This window comes from Odontomachus brunneus, unplaced genomic scaffold, assembly GCF_010583005.1.
Source record: "Odontomachus brunneus isolate Ranch 3 - 2012 unplaced genomic scaffold, Obru_v1 Obru_scaffold_039, whole genome shotgun sequence".
Lineage (NCBI taxonomy): Eukaryota > Metazoa > Arthropoda > Insecta > Hymenoptera > Formicidae > Odontomachus > Odontomachus brunneus.
The window spans coordinates 961,692-978,871 of record NW_022639489.1 but is presented as its reverse complement, the minus strand read 5'-3'; the positions used below and the strand labels follow the sequence as shown (position 1 = coordinate 978,871).

Genomic DNA, 17,180 nt, shown 5'->3' with positions numbered 1-17,180 from the left:
AGGTCATATATTTAGGTCAATAATTTTACACATTTGACATTATATTCATAATCAACAAACCAAAAACGTCCTTATTTTGTATTCAATTTTATTTCTTATGCATTTTTGTTACACTTGTTGATGATAGGAACATTAAAAAGAACACGCTAATAAAACGCTATAAACTGCCCGTGAAATTCAAAGTGCATAAAAATGAAAAAATATGACCTAAATATTTTTTGTACTTCTACATTTGTGCCAAACTAGAAAGAAATCGAAGTGTAATTTTTGAGTAGGTTTACTTGTGAGTGATCGCTCCTCTTAGCCGTAGAATAATATCCTTTTGTGTGGGACTTTTATTGTTACGAGATATAAAATCTTTGTTTGAATTATTTGTCAAATCCGTGCGTATATTTCACGTCACAGAGGAAAAATATTTGTTGCTGTTATAATTATAGGTCTCGTGTTATGAAGCAATTGAAATTAATTAAAAATTTATATGGACCCGTGCGCATTTGCATTTTGTTGTGATTCTAATTTCACCGACGCTGAACTTATTTTACTGTCTGTGATATCAGCGATAATATTTCGCGCAGACCTGCATAATTAATTTCCCGCATAATCAGCATTAGCCGAATCGGATGTGCACGGTGTGTATAAAATGAGGCGCCTGTATCGCGCGCGCGGCCCGAAATGATATCATGCAAATTGTTTTATGAATTCCTTGATCGACACGGAAACTCGGGCAAGCGTACAATTATGCAATCAAAACTTCGTCGCGAAAGTTCCGCGGTTCGCGGAACAAGGCGCATTCTTTGCCCTCCTCCCTCTTTTTCCTTCTGCTTCTTCTTCTTCTTTCCCTTTACTTATCTCGAGCCAGTTCACCTCTGCACACTTTATCGTCATGCGCGTCATGCGTGACGAACGTAATAAAACGCGCGCGCGTGCGCGCGTCGCGAACATTACGTCGCAATAAAAATTTTCGACGGCGTAAATCTGCAAAATGCCCCCGCGAGTGCGAAGGGACCGACCCAGTTTCGCCGGCGGATTTAGAAATATAACTTTCATCGCCAGGGCGACTGGCAATTTCCGCTTTGTTTTATCACTCGGAGAGTAGTGGGACCGAAAGCAGTGGTTGAATCGTCGTTAAGATTGCATCAGTCGGAAAAAGCGCGATTAATCAGCCGTGAGGTACAGCGCTAAGCTTACTGATAATTATCAAAGCGAAGAAAGCGCGTTTTCTTGTCATACAATCATTACAAATGTAAGCTTTCACTGTCGCCATTAATTCTGTTTTTAGTGTTTCGCCCACGCGTCGTGGCATGATTAATGCGGCCGGGCGCATCGAAGGCTTCCGAGTGGTTCGAATTTATCGGTAGTCAATTCATCAAATCATTCAGTCGTCGTTATCAAATCGTTTCTGCCCGATACTTTCCTATAATTTGCTCACTGTTGTTGTTTCCCGTAAATCGCGTTCTATTTGCTCTCTTGAAGCGAATCAGTAAGATTATGCCCGATTGCGTCGGCAAAGGGAGCGCTTCGTCGATAATCATCGGTGAGTATTTCACTGATTCTCCGTGGAAACACACGCACTCTACAGCTCCGTCCGATATCTCACTGATTTCGCTCAGTGGCAGCGAGATCTCGCTGCGAAATCCAACTTTTTGCGTTCGCGTTTCCATGCAATTTACGTGCGATAGCACTCTGTCTGCCTTTGCAAGCTGCATCAACGACGGCAACAACACTCGCTACTGTTAACTGATTTTTTCGGCTGTCAAGCTTGTGAATCTTGTTGATTGCAGTGCTATACTTATAATTGAATCATTAGTTAGCATTTCGGTGAGGAACAGCACTGATTGTGCTTTAGAGAGTAGCTATAACGTACATCCATTATATGTCTATATTTTTTTACGTAAACCACACAATTTATCGTAGATCAAAAGTTCAAAAGCGCATCTAAAATTGACCATATCGGAAATGTTAAATACGACGGCCTATACGCGACGGCCAATATTGTGGGCGAGAAATTATGCTGAACTTTTTCGAACAACATTATACGTCCAAAACTTGAGCCTGTTTACCGCTTCAGATAGCCGGCAGCGAATTTTCGGCCGAGCAAACAGCGTTATTTCTGTTGTAATACTCTATAAAACTCCAGCGGGTGTATTATATGGAAGTTTATTACCACATCTACATATACGTGCGCGTGTAAGCCGCGAAGCGTTTCCACCGAGTGCCCTCCGAATTTAATTCGCGCGTACGGTCAATATCCGATATATTTCAAGACGGTAACTCTTCGCCAACATGACGAGGAATGAGAACAATTGATTCTGCCCAACACACGGAGAAAATATGTTGCAGTAAAAACTATCGAATCTTGGACCGCGTGCGCAGAAATTATGACCGAAACAATTAGACATTTGTACAAAAATGTTTTGCACGCTTGACGTTTCATTGCAAAAATTGTAACTGCTGGAATTGGCGTATATTCGGTGAATCGTCAGATTTATTATCTTCATAGTAATTTATACTATAATGTATCAGTCCAGCTTTACAAAAAAACATTGTAAAATGAAATATAATTTGATTTTTATATTTTTACCACAATATATAGTATATTATTTGTTTAAAAATGTCTTGCATGTTTGACTGCAAGATTGTTGTAATCACTTGAATGGTTTTCATGTCACATGTTTGATAAATTGTTAAATTTATTATTTCAACAGTAATTTATATTAGATGTCAATATAGTCCAGCTTTACAAAAAAATAACATCGTAAAATGAAATATAATTTTTTACTTTTTATGTTTTTATCACAAAATATTCTATTATAAATATTATATTGTAGTATATTTTACTATTATATAATATACAATATTATATAATACGATATATTTAATATTTTTACGAAATATAATAGTACTTAAATATAGGAATTTTCACTATCATATTTTCCCCGTGTACTTAGAAACAATGCAATAATTATAACAGGATCGACGAACGCTGGCTGAAATATTACTAAAATATCGTGAAAATTGCAAGAAGCGGCATCTCCAGCCTCGACATCGACGGCGCGTATCACATCTTTCATAAATAAAGTAATACACTCCGCTACGTTCTTGTCGCGACGAGGAAGACGTGTCGCTCTAGCACACCGAACACCCTTTAAAAAATCATTAGAAGCAGCTTTTCATTTCTTTTTTCTGCGTGGCAACCGGGCGACATCAATCACTTAAGGATAAGTGCGACATCGCCCTGGCTTTGACGCCCGTGATCCTTCGTCGATTCTTCTTGCGAACTTTCTTCAGCCGTTTCATAATTCTTTTAAGTAACGTCGTTTTATTTCAGCCACGTCGTCCTCCGCTATTCGACGTTCCCGAATTTTATCCCTTTTTTCTTTATTTACGATGCTGAACGACAGATCACGAGAAGCCGCGTCCCGTCATCTGCGAGCAATAACGAAGACACCAGGTATAGAGGAGACCGAGGCTAGATGTCCTATATTTTAGAATTTCGAAGTTACAACTCCTCAGACAACTAATTGTTGTGACTGACTGTGATAAACAAAGGCAACTTTCTTCTATGTATTAATGGCCGTCGCGATCCTGTTAACCGTATGTTTTGTTTTGTAACAACCAAAATGTGTAACAACATAGTCATCTTGCCCTGATATTGAGTTCAGTAGCACAAGGTAAGAAGACCACGTATAAAATACGTATCCGGATTAGTAGTTCTCTAGAGTCTCCGCGAGAGATCTACACAGTTCTCCTGCTGGACTTTAATTATGAGCCAACTTTACCTCTATATGCTCTATTTCAATCATTTTATCAGTGAAAATTACTACCAGAAACAGAAAGTGAAAATTACTACAGAAACTACCATATCATACACTTGTAAAAAATGTCATTCTAGCTAACATTCTAGTAACACATCGCTTTTAATTTTATTCAGTCACGATGGAGAATATTAATAAAAAATTTCGAGAGGCTTGAAAATTTACTTTGCTATTACCAAATCAGTATTTTCTATTTCTTAACTGTAATATTATTTTGATTTTAATGGAACTCAGGGAGAATCTTATTTATGTTCTAAAAGGACCGTTTTGCAATTTTGTATTTACTATTCCTCTCAAGATACTAAAAATACTAAAAAAAGCACACAAGTCTCTTCTATGTTTTTATCGTTGATAGCAAGATTCCTCGGATTTCCTTTGCAAATGCGTACCCCGAGAGTCTTCGATTTTCACGTTCCAATTGAAGCGAGCGAACTTAATTATTCGTCGCGTACAATTAAATAGTTAAATATTCCTCTCGAGCCTCTCTTCACAATTCCATCAACCTAATGGCGAAGTTGCGACTGCGAATATTTTCTTATATCGCTACGTACTCCCGCTTAGAACACTCCACGCAGTTTCGCTCGACTAATAAATATACACTCGCGCTAAGTTTCTTCTTGCACTTGCTCGCGATATATGCGGAACTTAAAGATGGTCACAGATCGCTGCCGGCTATATTGTCGAAGTTTCGCAACGAATAAATAAGGGGAGGAAGCGAGGGAAGGAAGGAAGTGCGCGACGCGAAGCGCGCGTGTGCGAATAATAATGCGACGTAATGGCACGATAAATTTTTTCGCTCGGCGCGCTCATAATCGAGATCGACTTTATTCGCACGCCGTCGTAACAGTGAGACGCGATTTATTATCTGGCAGTTGTAGCAATCACTTCATCGCGAACCCCTTCAATTTGGCAGAAACATTTCATTCTGCGATGACAAACACGGTGCCAAATGAAGCGCAAAATCGGACAATTCCGGGATCCGAAATCGCATTTTAAAGCAGCTGTATCGCTGAATATATCTTTAGGGATTCAAAAGGTTCAAATATCGTAGTAGTTTTTCGTAAAAATAGTTTAGAAGATATTAAAAAGGGAAATTAAAAATAGCACGCTAGTCTCAAGGAACACGTGTAAAAAGTGCCAAATTGCAAATATATTTTCTCCCAAGTGATCAATCTTTTTCTAACCGCACGAGCAGTTAGATGATATGTGCGTGCGAGTTTTATCGAATTCTCACAGGAAACTCGTTTCATGATACAAGCATCTTAACACTTTGGTATACTCCCACATACCGGAACGTCGAATCCACGCTTAAGGGTTGGTGGCGAATGCTCGCGGATCACGAGAGAATTTATCCACAAAGTTCTCGGCGACAAAAGGAACAGAACCGCGCTGCTCAGGAAAGAAACGTCGGCGAGCGAGTTTACAGTAATAACAGCATAACATAATATTTCGCTAGAGGGAACGCAGTCGTCGCCGGATTCATTTAAGTCTAATAGGATTATCCTTAATCCCGCGGTCCCGCCACGGCTTCTTCGTATCCTTTTCTTCGTCGACCGCCGAGAGTTCAAAGTTCCAAGGGATAGGAGCAGCCCGTTAAATGAGTCTCGACCGCAGTCTTCGTGCTGAATAATGTATACGTGTCTCGATATTTTTATACGGAGCCGGGAATCTCACTTTCGGCCATTTTTCTTGTTCCCTTTGAAGAGGTAACGGTGAATTATTAAATCTATTCCGAGGGCCTGCGTCGAGAGTCACGAAGTCACGGAGAATACACACTTTCGGATCAGGAATGACGCATCAGGAGTGACGCTATCAATATGAAAATATCATGGCTGAGCATGTACTGTTTACTTAGGCAAAAGAATGTACGCAAAATGGCTTACACTCCTTTTATCGAATGAAATTTTCCCCGATTCAACTTATCACAATTGCGAGTCACTGCTGACGTACATTCAACACACTTTGAGGGTGCATTCAACACACTTTGGGGGTGCGATCCATCGTAAGGATTTGCAGACGTTGCAAATACTTCGAGCGTAATATGGACCAAGTACGACTTTTCTCTAAGCGCTTCAAAGTGTTTGCAACATCTAATGAATCGCACTCTCTTTAGGTCAAATTATCTTATATTTTATAGAATATGTAAAAATTATTTAAATAATATTTTTTACTTTAGAATATAAATTCTTCTTTCCAAATTTATTTTCCTACTTCGGCTCTTGTAATAACCGATTACTATGCATGCGCATCAGCAGTAGTTTTTAAGGTGGTTGCATCATGAGACGAGCTTCGTGAGAATTTTGATGAAATCTGGTGAAACGCGCACTACACAGTGAGCGAGCGTAGGAAAATTTGCGGTAAAGGAAAAGTTACGGTAACTGAGTCACACGGATATTTCGGCTCACACGTACTTATTTTGTTTGCTTATTTACTTATTCATTGACAGTTTGCAATAAATTAACGCAGCGAACTCTTTCAAAGACGTTGCTTCAGTTGGCTGCAAACGTCACGATTCCAGCGCAAGCTGCTACGAAGCCAAATTTGAAGAAATTGCAGCGGGAAAATACCCGACATATATTAAGAAAAAAATACTTGAAAATTTATTTGTGGGTTTTCCGAACGAAAAAGACTTATTTATGATGAAGTTTATTCACAGAAATAAATTCTATTTCGCAGAAATGAACTTTGTATCCCACAAATAAATTTTCAAGTATATATGTCTTGTGGCTTAACTCTTCCCACATCACTAATTACACCTTCCCACGCAGATGTTCTTACGCGCTATACTTTCTCACGCGCGATTCCTCATTTTTTCCGTCTCGTGGAATGAAAAGACAAGACGCATGACTCTTCGTTTGCGCCTTTATCACTCGCTGTTACCGCGCACGGCTCTCCTCTCGCGACGATGTGGCTCCTGTATCTCCGGGCTTCGCATGCACTTGCTTCCGGGAGGAGGAGGAAGACTGCGCAATACCTGTAAGTAAAGACGAATGGTAACCATGTGCAGATACGACGCGCCATAAAAGGAGAATGAGGCTTCGTTATGTCAAGCGAGCGCGGGCCGGGTTTGTAACGGGAAGCCCTTTCGCAATTTATCGTATGTGTAATAGGGAACCGAAGGGTTTTCAAGGCGGGGTAATTTACGGTACACTTTGTAAAGGCCGATGCACGGCGCATGCACGGCACACAGACACACATGTACGCACACACGACGCGGCTTGCGCATTAAACGAGTGCTTGTCCCTGCTTTCTAAATTAAAATGTACAAGCTTGACAGTATATCTACGTGCGCGAGCGTGTTACTACACGTTTTTTGCTACTTCAGCGTACTCTACTTTGTGCCGCGTCGGCGGAGCACCGGCGCAATGAAAGTGGATATAACGCTGGCATTAATTAAAATCATTGCATAACATTCGTCGAGTGTCCTTGATGGCGCGCGCGCGCGCTAAAGCACCCACCCTCGCTCGTCGCGTTTCTTTTCGCCTGGGGAAGGTCTAGTGCGTTAATCCCGCACGTGGGGATATTAAAACTGAGGACGGATTGCGTCAATTAGTGGGCATTCGCGATACGTCACGCTCGCTATGACGCTGTCAATTAAAAAGTTGCAAATCCTTTGCGCGCGCGCGTTACCGTTTGTTCGCTGTTCCGACATGGTGGATTTCGCTGGAACTTGATGAGAGCCTCTTTACGGGAGAATTAGAATAATGTACACGTAAGTGCGTAAGAAGCTAAAAGTATTAACTCTCGGTCGCGTATGTACGAAAGGTCGAGCGGTAATATGTTAGAGAATTGAAAGCGGTAATATGTTTGTAAATTGAAAGACGCAGAATAGGTAAAACGTTCGGCACTCGACGTGTTTTCAAGACTCTTGCGCGGATTTTATGAAATGTCATGGTATATGGGAACTTATTTATTACAAATTAATTATTATCGAATTATTATAATTATTTTTAATTATTGTTTAATTCCCATATATTTTAGAATCTGATTTTAGTATCTGAACTCCTGTGCTCCTACTCTATCTAACCTAACCCGATCTATGACGCTGTGACATTGGCACAGTACGTTATCAAGAGATCTATCCCTACGGCCAAAGGGGTCGTCCGTTATTTTTTTGTGTGAGTTCTAGAACGCATACGTCTTGTCCAATTCTCCCATTGGAAAACAAATTCTGCCATTGGACAAGACGTATGCGTTTCAGAATGGGATGGCAAAATAACGGATAACCTATCTGACCGCGAGTATATGCATGAATAAATGTACATTTTTTAGCCGCGCACATGTACAGTTCCTACATACACATCAGCAAATTGTGTCGATGCTTTCAGCATGCGTCATGTTTTCCAAACTTCTTCCGTTAACTTCTTTTAACAATGAACGACAGCTGAAGCTTCTTGAATGTTGCTCAGGTCAATGATCTCGACAACATATGTCAAAATCATTGACTCTTGATCTTTTGTCTTGTTTATCAATGTTTACCAAGAACTCTGTGTGATATCAATGCCGCGCGCGTTGCTCTGAGATGTCGGTGAGAAAAATTCGAATCGCATGCCACGTTAAATACGAGATGCCACTCGAATTTTCCGGCTCGAACGCGGCCGAAATCGCGTGCGCGCGCGGCGACGGTAAGTAGGTAAATAGGTAGGTTGCGCGGCAACGCGCGCATGGCTACCTCTGCGGGTCGGATGTGCGCGTAATCTCGTCACGACACGGTCATTCAATTGCTTCGGCTACCGCATGATATTTGTCCGAACATGACTTCCAGGTTATGAGAGTACAGCGCCAGTGGCAGACATAATGGGTCCCCGGGAGCAAAGGGTGCCGTCGGGTTCGACGATCACCCTGAGATGCGTCATATTGTCGCCGTATCAGACCCGTCCCATCAGGGGTGTACAATGGCTTCGGGATAACAAACTCCTAACATTCCAGGTAATGCAGCCTCAGCTGGATACGCGGGACGCTCTAATGAAATTTCTGTTTGACGACCGGGAATCGGAAGGACGGGGAAAAAGGGGCGCTCGTATATCATCGCCCCCGACACGCCGGCGATATGGGTCATATGGCCCCTACCTAGCGTGTCTTCCACATTTTTGTTTGCGTGTTAGCCTGCGTCGGCTGTTTCTTTCGCGCGATACGCGAACGACCAGCCGATGGCTGGAGGCTGCTTGATCGATCCCACTAGTCGACGCGGTTTTGTCGGCTGCGCGATTATATCCCGGCGCTTGATACACGCGGCGTTCCTCCGGACGCGAACGTCCGCTCTCGAGACTCACGGTTTCTTCTTCATGGTTTCGGAGACGAGATGTATCTCTTTTCGTTATTTATCGCTTTTAGACAATATCTGCTGGAGCAATGTGTGCTCTACGCGTTCTAGAACGCGGAACAGGCGGTCACAGTGTGCGGAATGTTGACAATACGAGAGCATAAACCCAGACAGACCTTCATAACAATCACAACGTGAGACAGTTGATGATTGGAAACTTTGCAATTCCTTTAATTACACTTGTGAACTAAATCTACTGTATATTGAAGCAGTTATTCAATTTACAATAATGTAAATTTTTTGTTATACTGATGCAGCAACAAATTTGCTAAAAGTTGTTCTAAAGAAGAGCAACATAAGTAGAGAGAAACATAATTTAACTTTCCTTGACTCACGTGATTTTCTAACACGCAAAAACTCGTGCTCGATCTGTGACACCGATATTTAATTGATGGAATTGGCAGAGTGACAGAGTGAGTCACTTAACGTTAGATTCTACAACATCTTTGTTGTAAAATATATCTGTCTATATTAGAGGAAAATGTGTTAGGAATAAATTGTTGTGGCTGGAAGAGATAAAACACACAATTATAATTTATGACATACACATAAATTGTGACATATATGACACACACAATTGATTTCTTACACATTTTTCTCTAATATAAAAAACAACAGAGATGCTTTAGAATCTAACGTTAAGTGACTCACTTTGTACAAGTTTAATTTTAGCATGAACGTTGGTTTTTAGTTAAAGTGCTGGCGCACAATAATGTTTCTAGTTTCAGGATAGCATCGATTTTGTGTCTGGTCGGTCTGAGAGACCGATATATGACAGTCAAGGAAGGTTAAGTGAAGATATAAGTCCAGCGATGAAGCGTAATACAAAACACGGGAGACGGAAGCAAAACGCACGTTCTCTCCAATTTTTCCTTATACTTGGGAGAGCGCTCTTACCTCGTATCTTTATCATAAGACATTTCTAAGTTCTTCTTACGACCTCCTTCAACTTTACTTTACGAGGCTCAAGTGAGATTTGCTTCTACATCCCACAAATATACAAAAAAGTGGGATTTGCTTCTACGTCCCACAAATATATAAAATTTTCTGTTACCTACTTCATCGCCGAGTTCACTCGCTTGCTCTTGATCCAGGCAGCGCGCGGAGGGATAAACGTGGAGACTGAAAGGGGTGCAGCACGTACGGTGTCTGTGTTGACTTTGGCGGCGGTGACGCAAGATGACGTCGGGAACTACTCATGCAGGCCGACGGAGGGTCGATCAGCCACTGTCATCTTAGTCGTTGAGGAAGGTTAGTCTCAGTCATTCGCCATTTGTGTTGATCTATCGTAACGAGAAAAGAAACCGGTCCTGTCCGCAAACAATTTATCTATAAAAATACAAGATAAAATTATCAGTGTCTGGATATACGTATCTAACTTTGGACATTCTTATTTTATTAATCTTTGTGTCTTACTTTTATACGTAGAATGTGATTAGAGAAATTAATTTGTGTTAGAAAAGCCATATGATTTCATTGAAAGAATTTTTTAAATCTATATCTCCACTCAAAAAAGAATCGTTATCACCATGTGATGTTTTCTTCGAAATCATCAGATCGTACTCATATTTTTACTTTGCATACAAAAAACAAAAAAAAAAATTATTCTAGAACTGCCGACGATCAACGACTTATCAAAATAAGGAGTTTTTGGAAAAAAATATGTAATGTTCTAATGTCAATAATTCTGGATCTCTCCTCTCAATTCTGTCTCTATATCGAGAGAAGAAAGTAGTTAAATGTGTGCTCACTTTAGAGAAAAGCAGAGTCTCCTTTTATCTAAAACAATTTTGGACGGAATAAAGGAAGAGTTCTCAGGTAACAGTACGGAGCAAGACAATGGAAAGTGAAATAGAAGTATGTTGGATATTTCGCGGTACATATAACGATGTAATAACAGTACACTCACGTGTCTCGCATTCTTCCGGGAAATCTCGCTGTCGTCGGATGTGCCACGAGCGTAGCCGGAAGTCCTCCGCGGGCGCACCGATATTCCATTTCCTTCTGCGCTCGCGTGTATCCTCCGCGGGGTACAACCATGATGTAAAGTCGTGCCTTAGGATTACTCGAAACACTTTAAAGTTTTAAAGAGGCGGCGGTATTTCACGCTGGAGCTATTTGTCTAGCTCAGCCCCTCGGTCGCCACGGCAAGGATGAAAAGGAGCGGAAGGGGGCGCAAGAACGAGGAGGAGAAGGGGGACAGGGGGGTTGGGGAAAAGACGGAAGACCGCTCGGGCGCGTGTACTCTTGGACGAGGCGAGGGGAAGGGAAAGCGCGTCCGAGGGACGAAGGAACGGATCGCGGAAGGAGAGAAATTGCGGTTCACAGGTAGAACGACGGTGACGAAGAAGAAGTAGAGTTTGAGAGAAAGGAAGAAACTTGCGGAGAAAAGCGGAGATGTATAAACGCGGAGAGATTCCTCGCGTTTCCCCTTTTTCCCGTTTAACCTTCGTCGCACGTCCTATTCCGTTTTTTTCCTCCCCTCTTGAAAATTGAAGGAATAAGTGCGGAATTACATACGAAGAGAGAAAAGGAAAAATAAGACAGCTCGAGGTACAATCGATAAAGCGACAGTAAGAGGAAGAAAATACGACAAGATGGCTTCCAACTCTCTTTTCCTCCCTCCCTCTCTCTCTCTCTCTCTCTCTCTCTCTCTCTCTCTCTCTCTCTCTCTCTCTTTGAGTTTCTCTGTATTTCTCTAGACTCTCCCAGAACATAGATTTTTAACACGTCTTTGCTGCGGAGCGGAGATTGGGACGCGAATTCTCTCGTTATCTCGTACCCTTTCGAGAAGTCGAGCGTGTTTCGACTCTCCTTGGCCGCACGATCGACGATCGGCCTGCGACGCAGGCTGAGAGGGAAGTAATGTAACGAAGTGAAAGTGCGAAAATTACGGAGACATCGGTGGAAGCGAGGAGTGTGTGAGTGTGTGAGAACGTGCCGGCTGAGGCGAAACGAATGGCACGGAAGAGGATGAGAACCCGCGAAGGAGCAGCCGAGCTGGCAAGCGAAGAGACCGGAGAATCGCGGGGAATTCACGTGGTAGTCTCTATTATCGTGAATTTCCCTTCGGAGGTTATTGCAAGGAAGCGCCGTGCGAGTCGCGCGCGTTGGCGGCGTGGTCGTCGTCGTCGTCGTCGCATTTTTCCCGGGCGAGCTTGCACGCGCGCGTGTGCGCCCTCTCTTCGCGCTATCTGTCCCCGTGTCTATCCGCGCGAAACGCGCCCCCTGCGGCCATAAATCAGAACTTAGGTGACTCGCGCGGCCTCGTAGATTGCGGATTTACGCGGTTTACGCCCGCGCCCGAAGGAAGCGCCGTCCGCGCGTAACTAAGCGAAGTGCATCGGCCGATTTTTACGAGCGTGTATCGACGTAAATATCGCGAGAGGCATGGAAGTGAATATCGCGCAGGGGCTGACACACATATAACGGCGGATCGGGGGCACGCCACGGTAGCGCACGCTCTGCCGAGTGTGAAATAATAATGTCATTTATCCTGGGTTTCGCTCACTCTCCTCTTCCCTCCTCTTCCCCTGCTCCTCCTCCCCCGCCCTTTCTCCCATCTCGGTCAGCGGCGCATCGCGCTTTTCGGAAATTGTCGCTCGCCGAAAATTTCACGGCAAACGGTCTCACGAAGCTACGGGGATTGCAACAAATAATTCGCGAGCAACACGGCATTACATGCTGCGTTCAAGTAAATGTCACTTTTTCCAAATATTTCCTCTGCACAAATAAAACAGTACGATTAGCCCACACATATAAATCTGGTTGTGCCGACCAGTGGGCCGACTTCATATTTATGCTGTTTTCTTCATGTAAGTTTAGACAGAGTGTCCCGGAAGAACCTTCGAAGCTCTCGTGAAAGTATAGTACGGATTAAGGTAAACATAAAAGTTCTATATCATTTTACGATATTCGCAATAATTATCGAGGTATTAATTAAAGTATATTTTTGTATGATTATGCGAAGTAGATGAGTTGCAGTGGCGATATTTGCTGTCGTATGCTTATACATTAGATCAAACTGAACAAAAAAGCCTCTTACCTTTTTCAATAATTTAGTTATTAATTAGATAACATTATCACAAGCGATTATTCGCCAATTTTTTCTTTAAATAATAATTTAATAATTAAATTAAATATTTTTAATAATTTAATAATTTAATAAAATTTTATAAAATTAAAAATTTAATAATTTAATAACAAATTAATAATTAATAAATTAGCTTATATATTATATATACGCAAAGTTAAATTTACCATAAACTTATCACGGAGACGGTACACTAGTTGCATTCGGTTTGTTAGAATCGAGACAACTTTCTCTCCAACAATGTTTTATAATATTCTTGAAAAGAGAGTAAATTCTTTTTCTGGATGCGTGATAATAAGCTTTTTAAAAGTTTGCGCATTTAGTACATTTGAAAACTGTTATTAAGAAATATATATCCTTTGTTGAAGATAACCATTACTAGAACTGAGCAATCGCTGTTTTTAGCACTAGAATAACACTCTTTTGTGTGTATGTGTGTGGTATCACATTTCGAAAATGTAAACAAAATACGCATCATGAGAGCGCTTCGTAACATGATTTCGATACACACACAAAGCCATAGAGAGGAAGAGAGTAGTGTGTTTATTGCTGCTTAATACAATAACATAAAACTGTGAGTACGCGCGCAAACACAAAAGCGTAATATTACACTTGACGCGTTGTCCGCGAAATCTCTTATTATTATTTATGCGGTCGTGAACACAGTGTATAAATACTGCAAAGTTACGGCTCCGTGTAGGATCCTCATGCACGGGGGTAAATCTCTGAGAGAATGTAGAATTAATTCGCCGCGCCGGCCCAAGCGACGCGTATAAATTGTATATTTACTCGTTACACGTCGGTATTTAACCTGACCCGTTCGCGGGATTATCGCGATACGGAAGCAAGAAACGGGCAACCGAACGGTTATTAGTTCGACTCGCTTTGCTGAAGCACAAAGTTGCGCGCGCGCATAATATGTAAACTCGTCGAGGGCCGAATGCATCGCGAAGGGACACGGAAAAATTGCGCGCGGCAGATAGAAGACCGCGTTAAATTCACTCGCACGTATCGCAGAACTGAATTTCCGCCTGATTGTGAGTCACTTTGCAATAGCACTTCGCTCACACACACACACACACACACACACACACACACACACACACACAGACACGTGCACACGTACGTGCGCGCGCACGATACATCAACCGCAGAGGCACGATACGTACTCGTATACGAGCGCGCGAGAGCCCGACGATAAATCAGAAGTCCGGCCACTCGTTTTCTAGTTTTGCAGATTGCGAATTCGCACAGTTTATCGGCACGGACGAGCTGAGTCCGAAGGAAGTGCCGCCGCGATAGGATTAAACGAGACAATGGTCATTTTTATGAGCGCGTGTGCCTAAAAAAAAAAAATAGCGGATCACGCGTAAACATGCAGCGAATTCAAACGAGACCGCCAGCGCGCAATTCGGCGGCCGCGATCGATCAAGTGGGTTGAGACGTGTCGGTAGAAGCGAGGTCGAACACAATGAAAGCATCTTCCACTTCAATTTCCTCCTTAGAGGAAACCTACTACCTGCGTGTCTGATTGCATCAAGAATTAGAGAAGTGTGATCGTACACCGTACAGAACACCTTGTTGAATAATTTTTGGTCGAATATTACACGAAAAAGGTATTTGGTTGGGATTAACGAAAGTGAAGTATGGACGAATCACTCTCTTAAAATGAATCAGTGAAACATCACTGAAAACAGTGAATGTACACTGATTTGCAGTTATAAATATTGCACTGAAAGTGCTCAGTGCTATACTTATAACTGATATTAGTGACTATTCACTGATTCACTTTAAGAAAGCAGAGTCCCGGGGTTAAAGTTAACAGAATTCTGTTCAAGTTAACAAGATTCTGATTAACCAGAACTTTTTTTTCAGATAAATTTACTCTACTTATTGAACAAAATTATATTTCTACACACTTGTTTTACTATCTATATAATAAATGACAATTTGAGACAATTTGAGACAAAGTTGAAATGGATGTATACAGAGTGTCCGACAATTAATGATATACTCCAACTTATCAAACTGAACAAACTTTCCATACCATTTTGCAAACAAGCGCATGAAATTTTGAGTTATCGATTAAAGAAGATTGGTATATGATCACGCGCAATACGTTAGATAAACTGTAATGGCAATGTTTGTCGTCGTGTACTTGGAGTACATTAGGTCAGACTGAAAAGTTCTCCCCATACTTCTTTCTTCAAAAGTTCTATCCATACTTCGTGGAAACAAATTACTTCTGCGTACAGTTTTATTATTCGCTCTTTTTGCATTTTTCTTGAAATTTTGTTTATATTAATCCTTTGCGTGACAACGTATTTTTGCTACCATCAAAGTGTCATTAGTGTCCTCGATTTTTCTCCCCTTGGCGTGCCCGCGAAAAAATCTCCGAAAATTATTAAAATCTCCTTTACCCTTCTAGCTGAAGACCACGTAGCTTTTTGTGAGAAATAAATTGCTGCTTTTATTTTTAACGTCATTTAATATTTTAATTTTAATATTTTTATATTTAATAAATTATTAAATTATTATATTTAATATTATTAATTTAGTATTTTTTTAAATTCAATTACTTAATTATTGTATTTAATTTGATACATTTTTATATTTGATTTATTATTTTATTTTTAATAAGTTTTGGACAAAAATGCTCCGAGCAGTTCCTAGAATGGCCTGGATATAAATGAGCTTGCTACTCGAACGCTTGAAAGTGTATCCCGGCCAGACAAGAATACTATGATATTTCTTTGGTGCATGAATGTTTATATATTCGAGAAAAATATTCTCTGCGTGTAACGTTACTTTCTGAATATTTCCCGCGATCGTTTCCGAGATTTGTTGCAATGGTTTGAAGATTGCAGCGAGAGCGGCACGCACGATTTTCCCGTACAACGGATATCGATTCAGTCGAGATAGTATCAAAACTTTATGCTCAATCCAATCGGTCGGACGAGAGACGGAGGGACGAAGACTTTTCTCTCCAGCTGTCTCGCGATTGCCGCAAGGACGGCTAATAATCGATCAGCCTGCAATTATTTAATTGGCATTCGTCCCGGTAATCGGGCGCGAGCTCATAACTTTTTTTGCCGCATCTCGAGATTAGAGGATCAAGACCATTAAAAACCGTCACATCGCCGCTTACAAAACTTGGAAATCCGCGTGGCGAATCTATGACGGGTGGAGCATTTTATTGGATTTTATTGGAACGGCATTGATTCGATTAACGATTTGGCGGGCGCGTTCCGAAATATGAAAGCTTCTGGTTTCGCGGGGGAATTCATAGAAAACGGGTCGAAATACACGTCAAAATGTTTTCGCGGGAGCTTTCGGCCTGGACAGTCGGTGGACGAGTTCATCCCGCGAAATAATAAGCGGCCCCCGTGCGTTAATTAAAACGCCAGATTAGCCGCGGATAATTAATTCAAGATGATTAGAGAGCGACGGGAGGGTGGACCTTTTTCGGAGCTCGTAAACAAGAGGGGGCGGAAAGTGGTCCGCCTTAATGTCTTATTTAACTTACTCTTCTCCACGAGGCGATCTAACATCTATCCGCCGGGTGAAATTGGTGGGCAGCTGAGCGTAAAAAAAGAAAGAACAAAAAAAGGAAGAAACGTAATTTGACCCTAATGCATTGTCTCGGATAAGAGAGGGTAAAATGGAAACTACGTTTCTGAGTTCACTTGTAGGACACGAGCGGGATAATCTCCGTACGATATTTTTCCTCTATGCTTTATAGCGTACAAGAACAATTTAATCTCGACAAGAACTTTTTCGACAAAAAAAAAAATGGGAAAAGCAAAAGTAGAGTTCCAATGTATTAACCGTTTTAGCTTTTAGCGACATCCCCCTGCGCAAAAATTCTTCCCTTGCCACTCCGCTCCAAGTTTCCCATCGAATAACCGGTATTCTGATTGCGTGATACTCGGAGGTTCTGTCCCTTAAG

The 17,180-nt window shown here is 41.6% G+C and overlaps 1 protein-coding gene across 7 annotated transcripts in view; it reads left to right on the top strand.

Moving 5' to 3' along the window:
• LOC116844079 overlaps positions 1-17,180 on the top strand; it is a 189,503-nt gene that overhangs the window by 161,562 nt on the left and 10,761 nt on the right. For 6 of the 7 annotated variants that reach the window (XM_032815197.1, XM_032815200.1, XM_032815199.1 and 3 more), the window contains exons 6-7: positions 8,572-8,744; positions 10,233-10,389. In XM_032815197.1, the coding sequence (XP_032671088.1) occupies positions 8,572-8,744; positions 10,233-10,389 (330 nt within the window). The remainder of the gene's footprint in view (positions 1-8,571; positions 8,745-10,232; positions 10,390-17,180) is intronic. The other variant, XM_032815202.1, reaches the window with a different exon arrangement.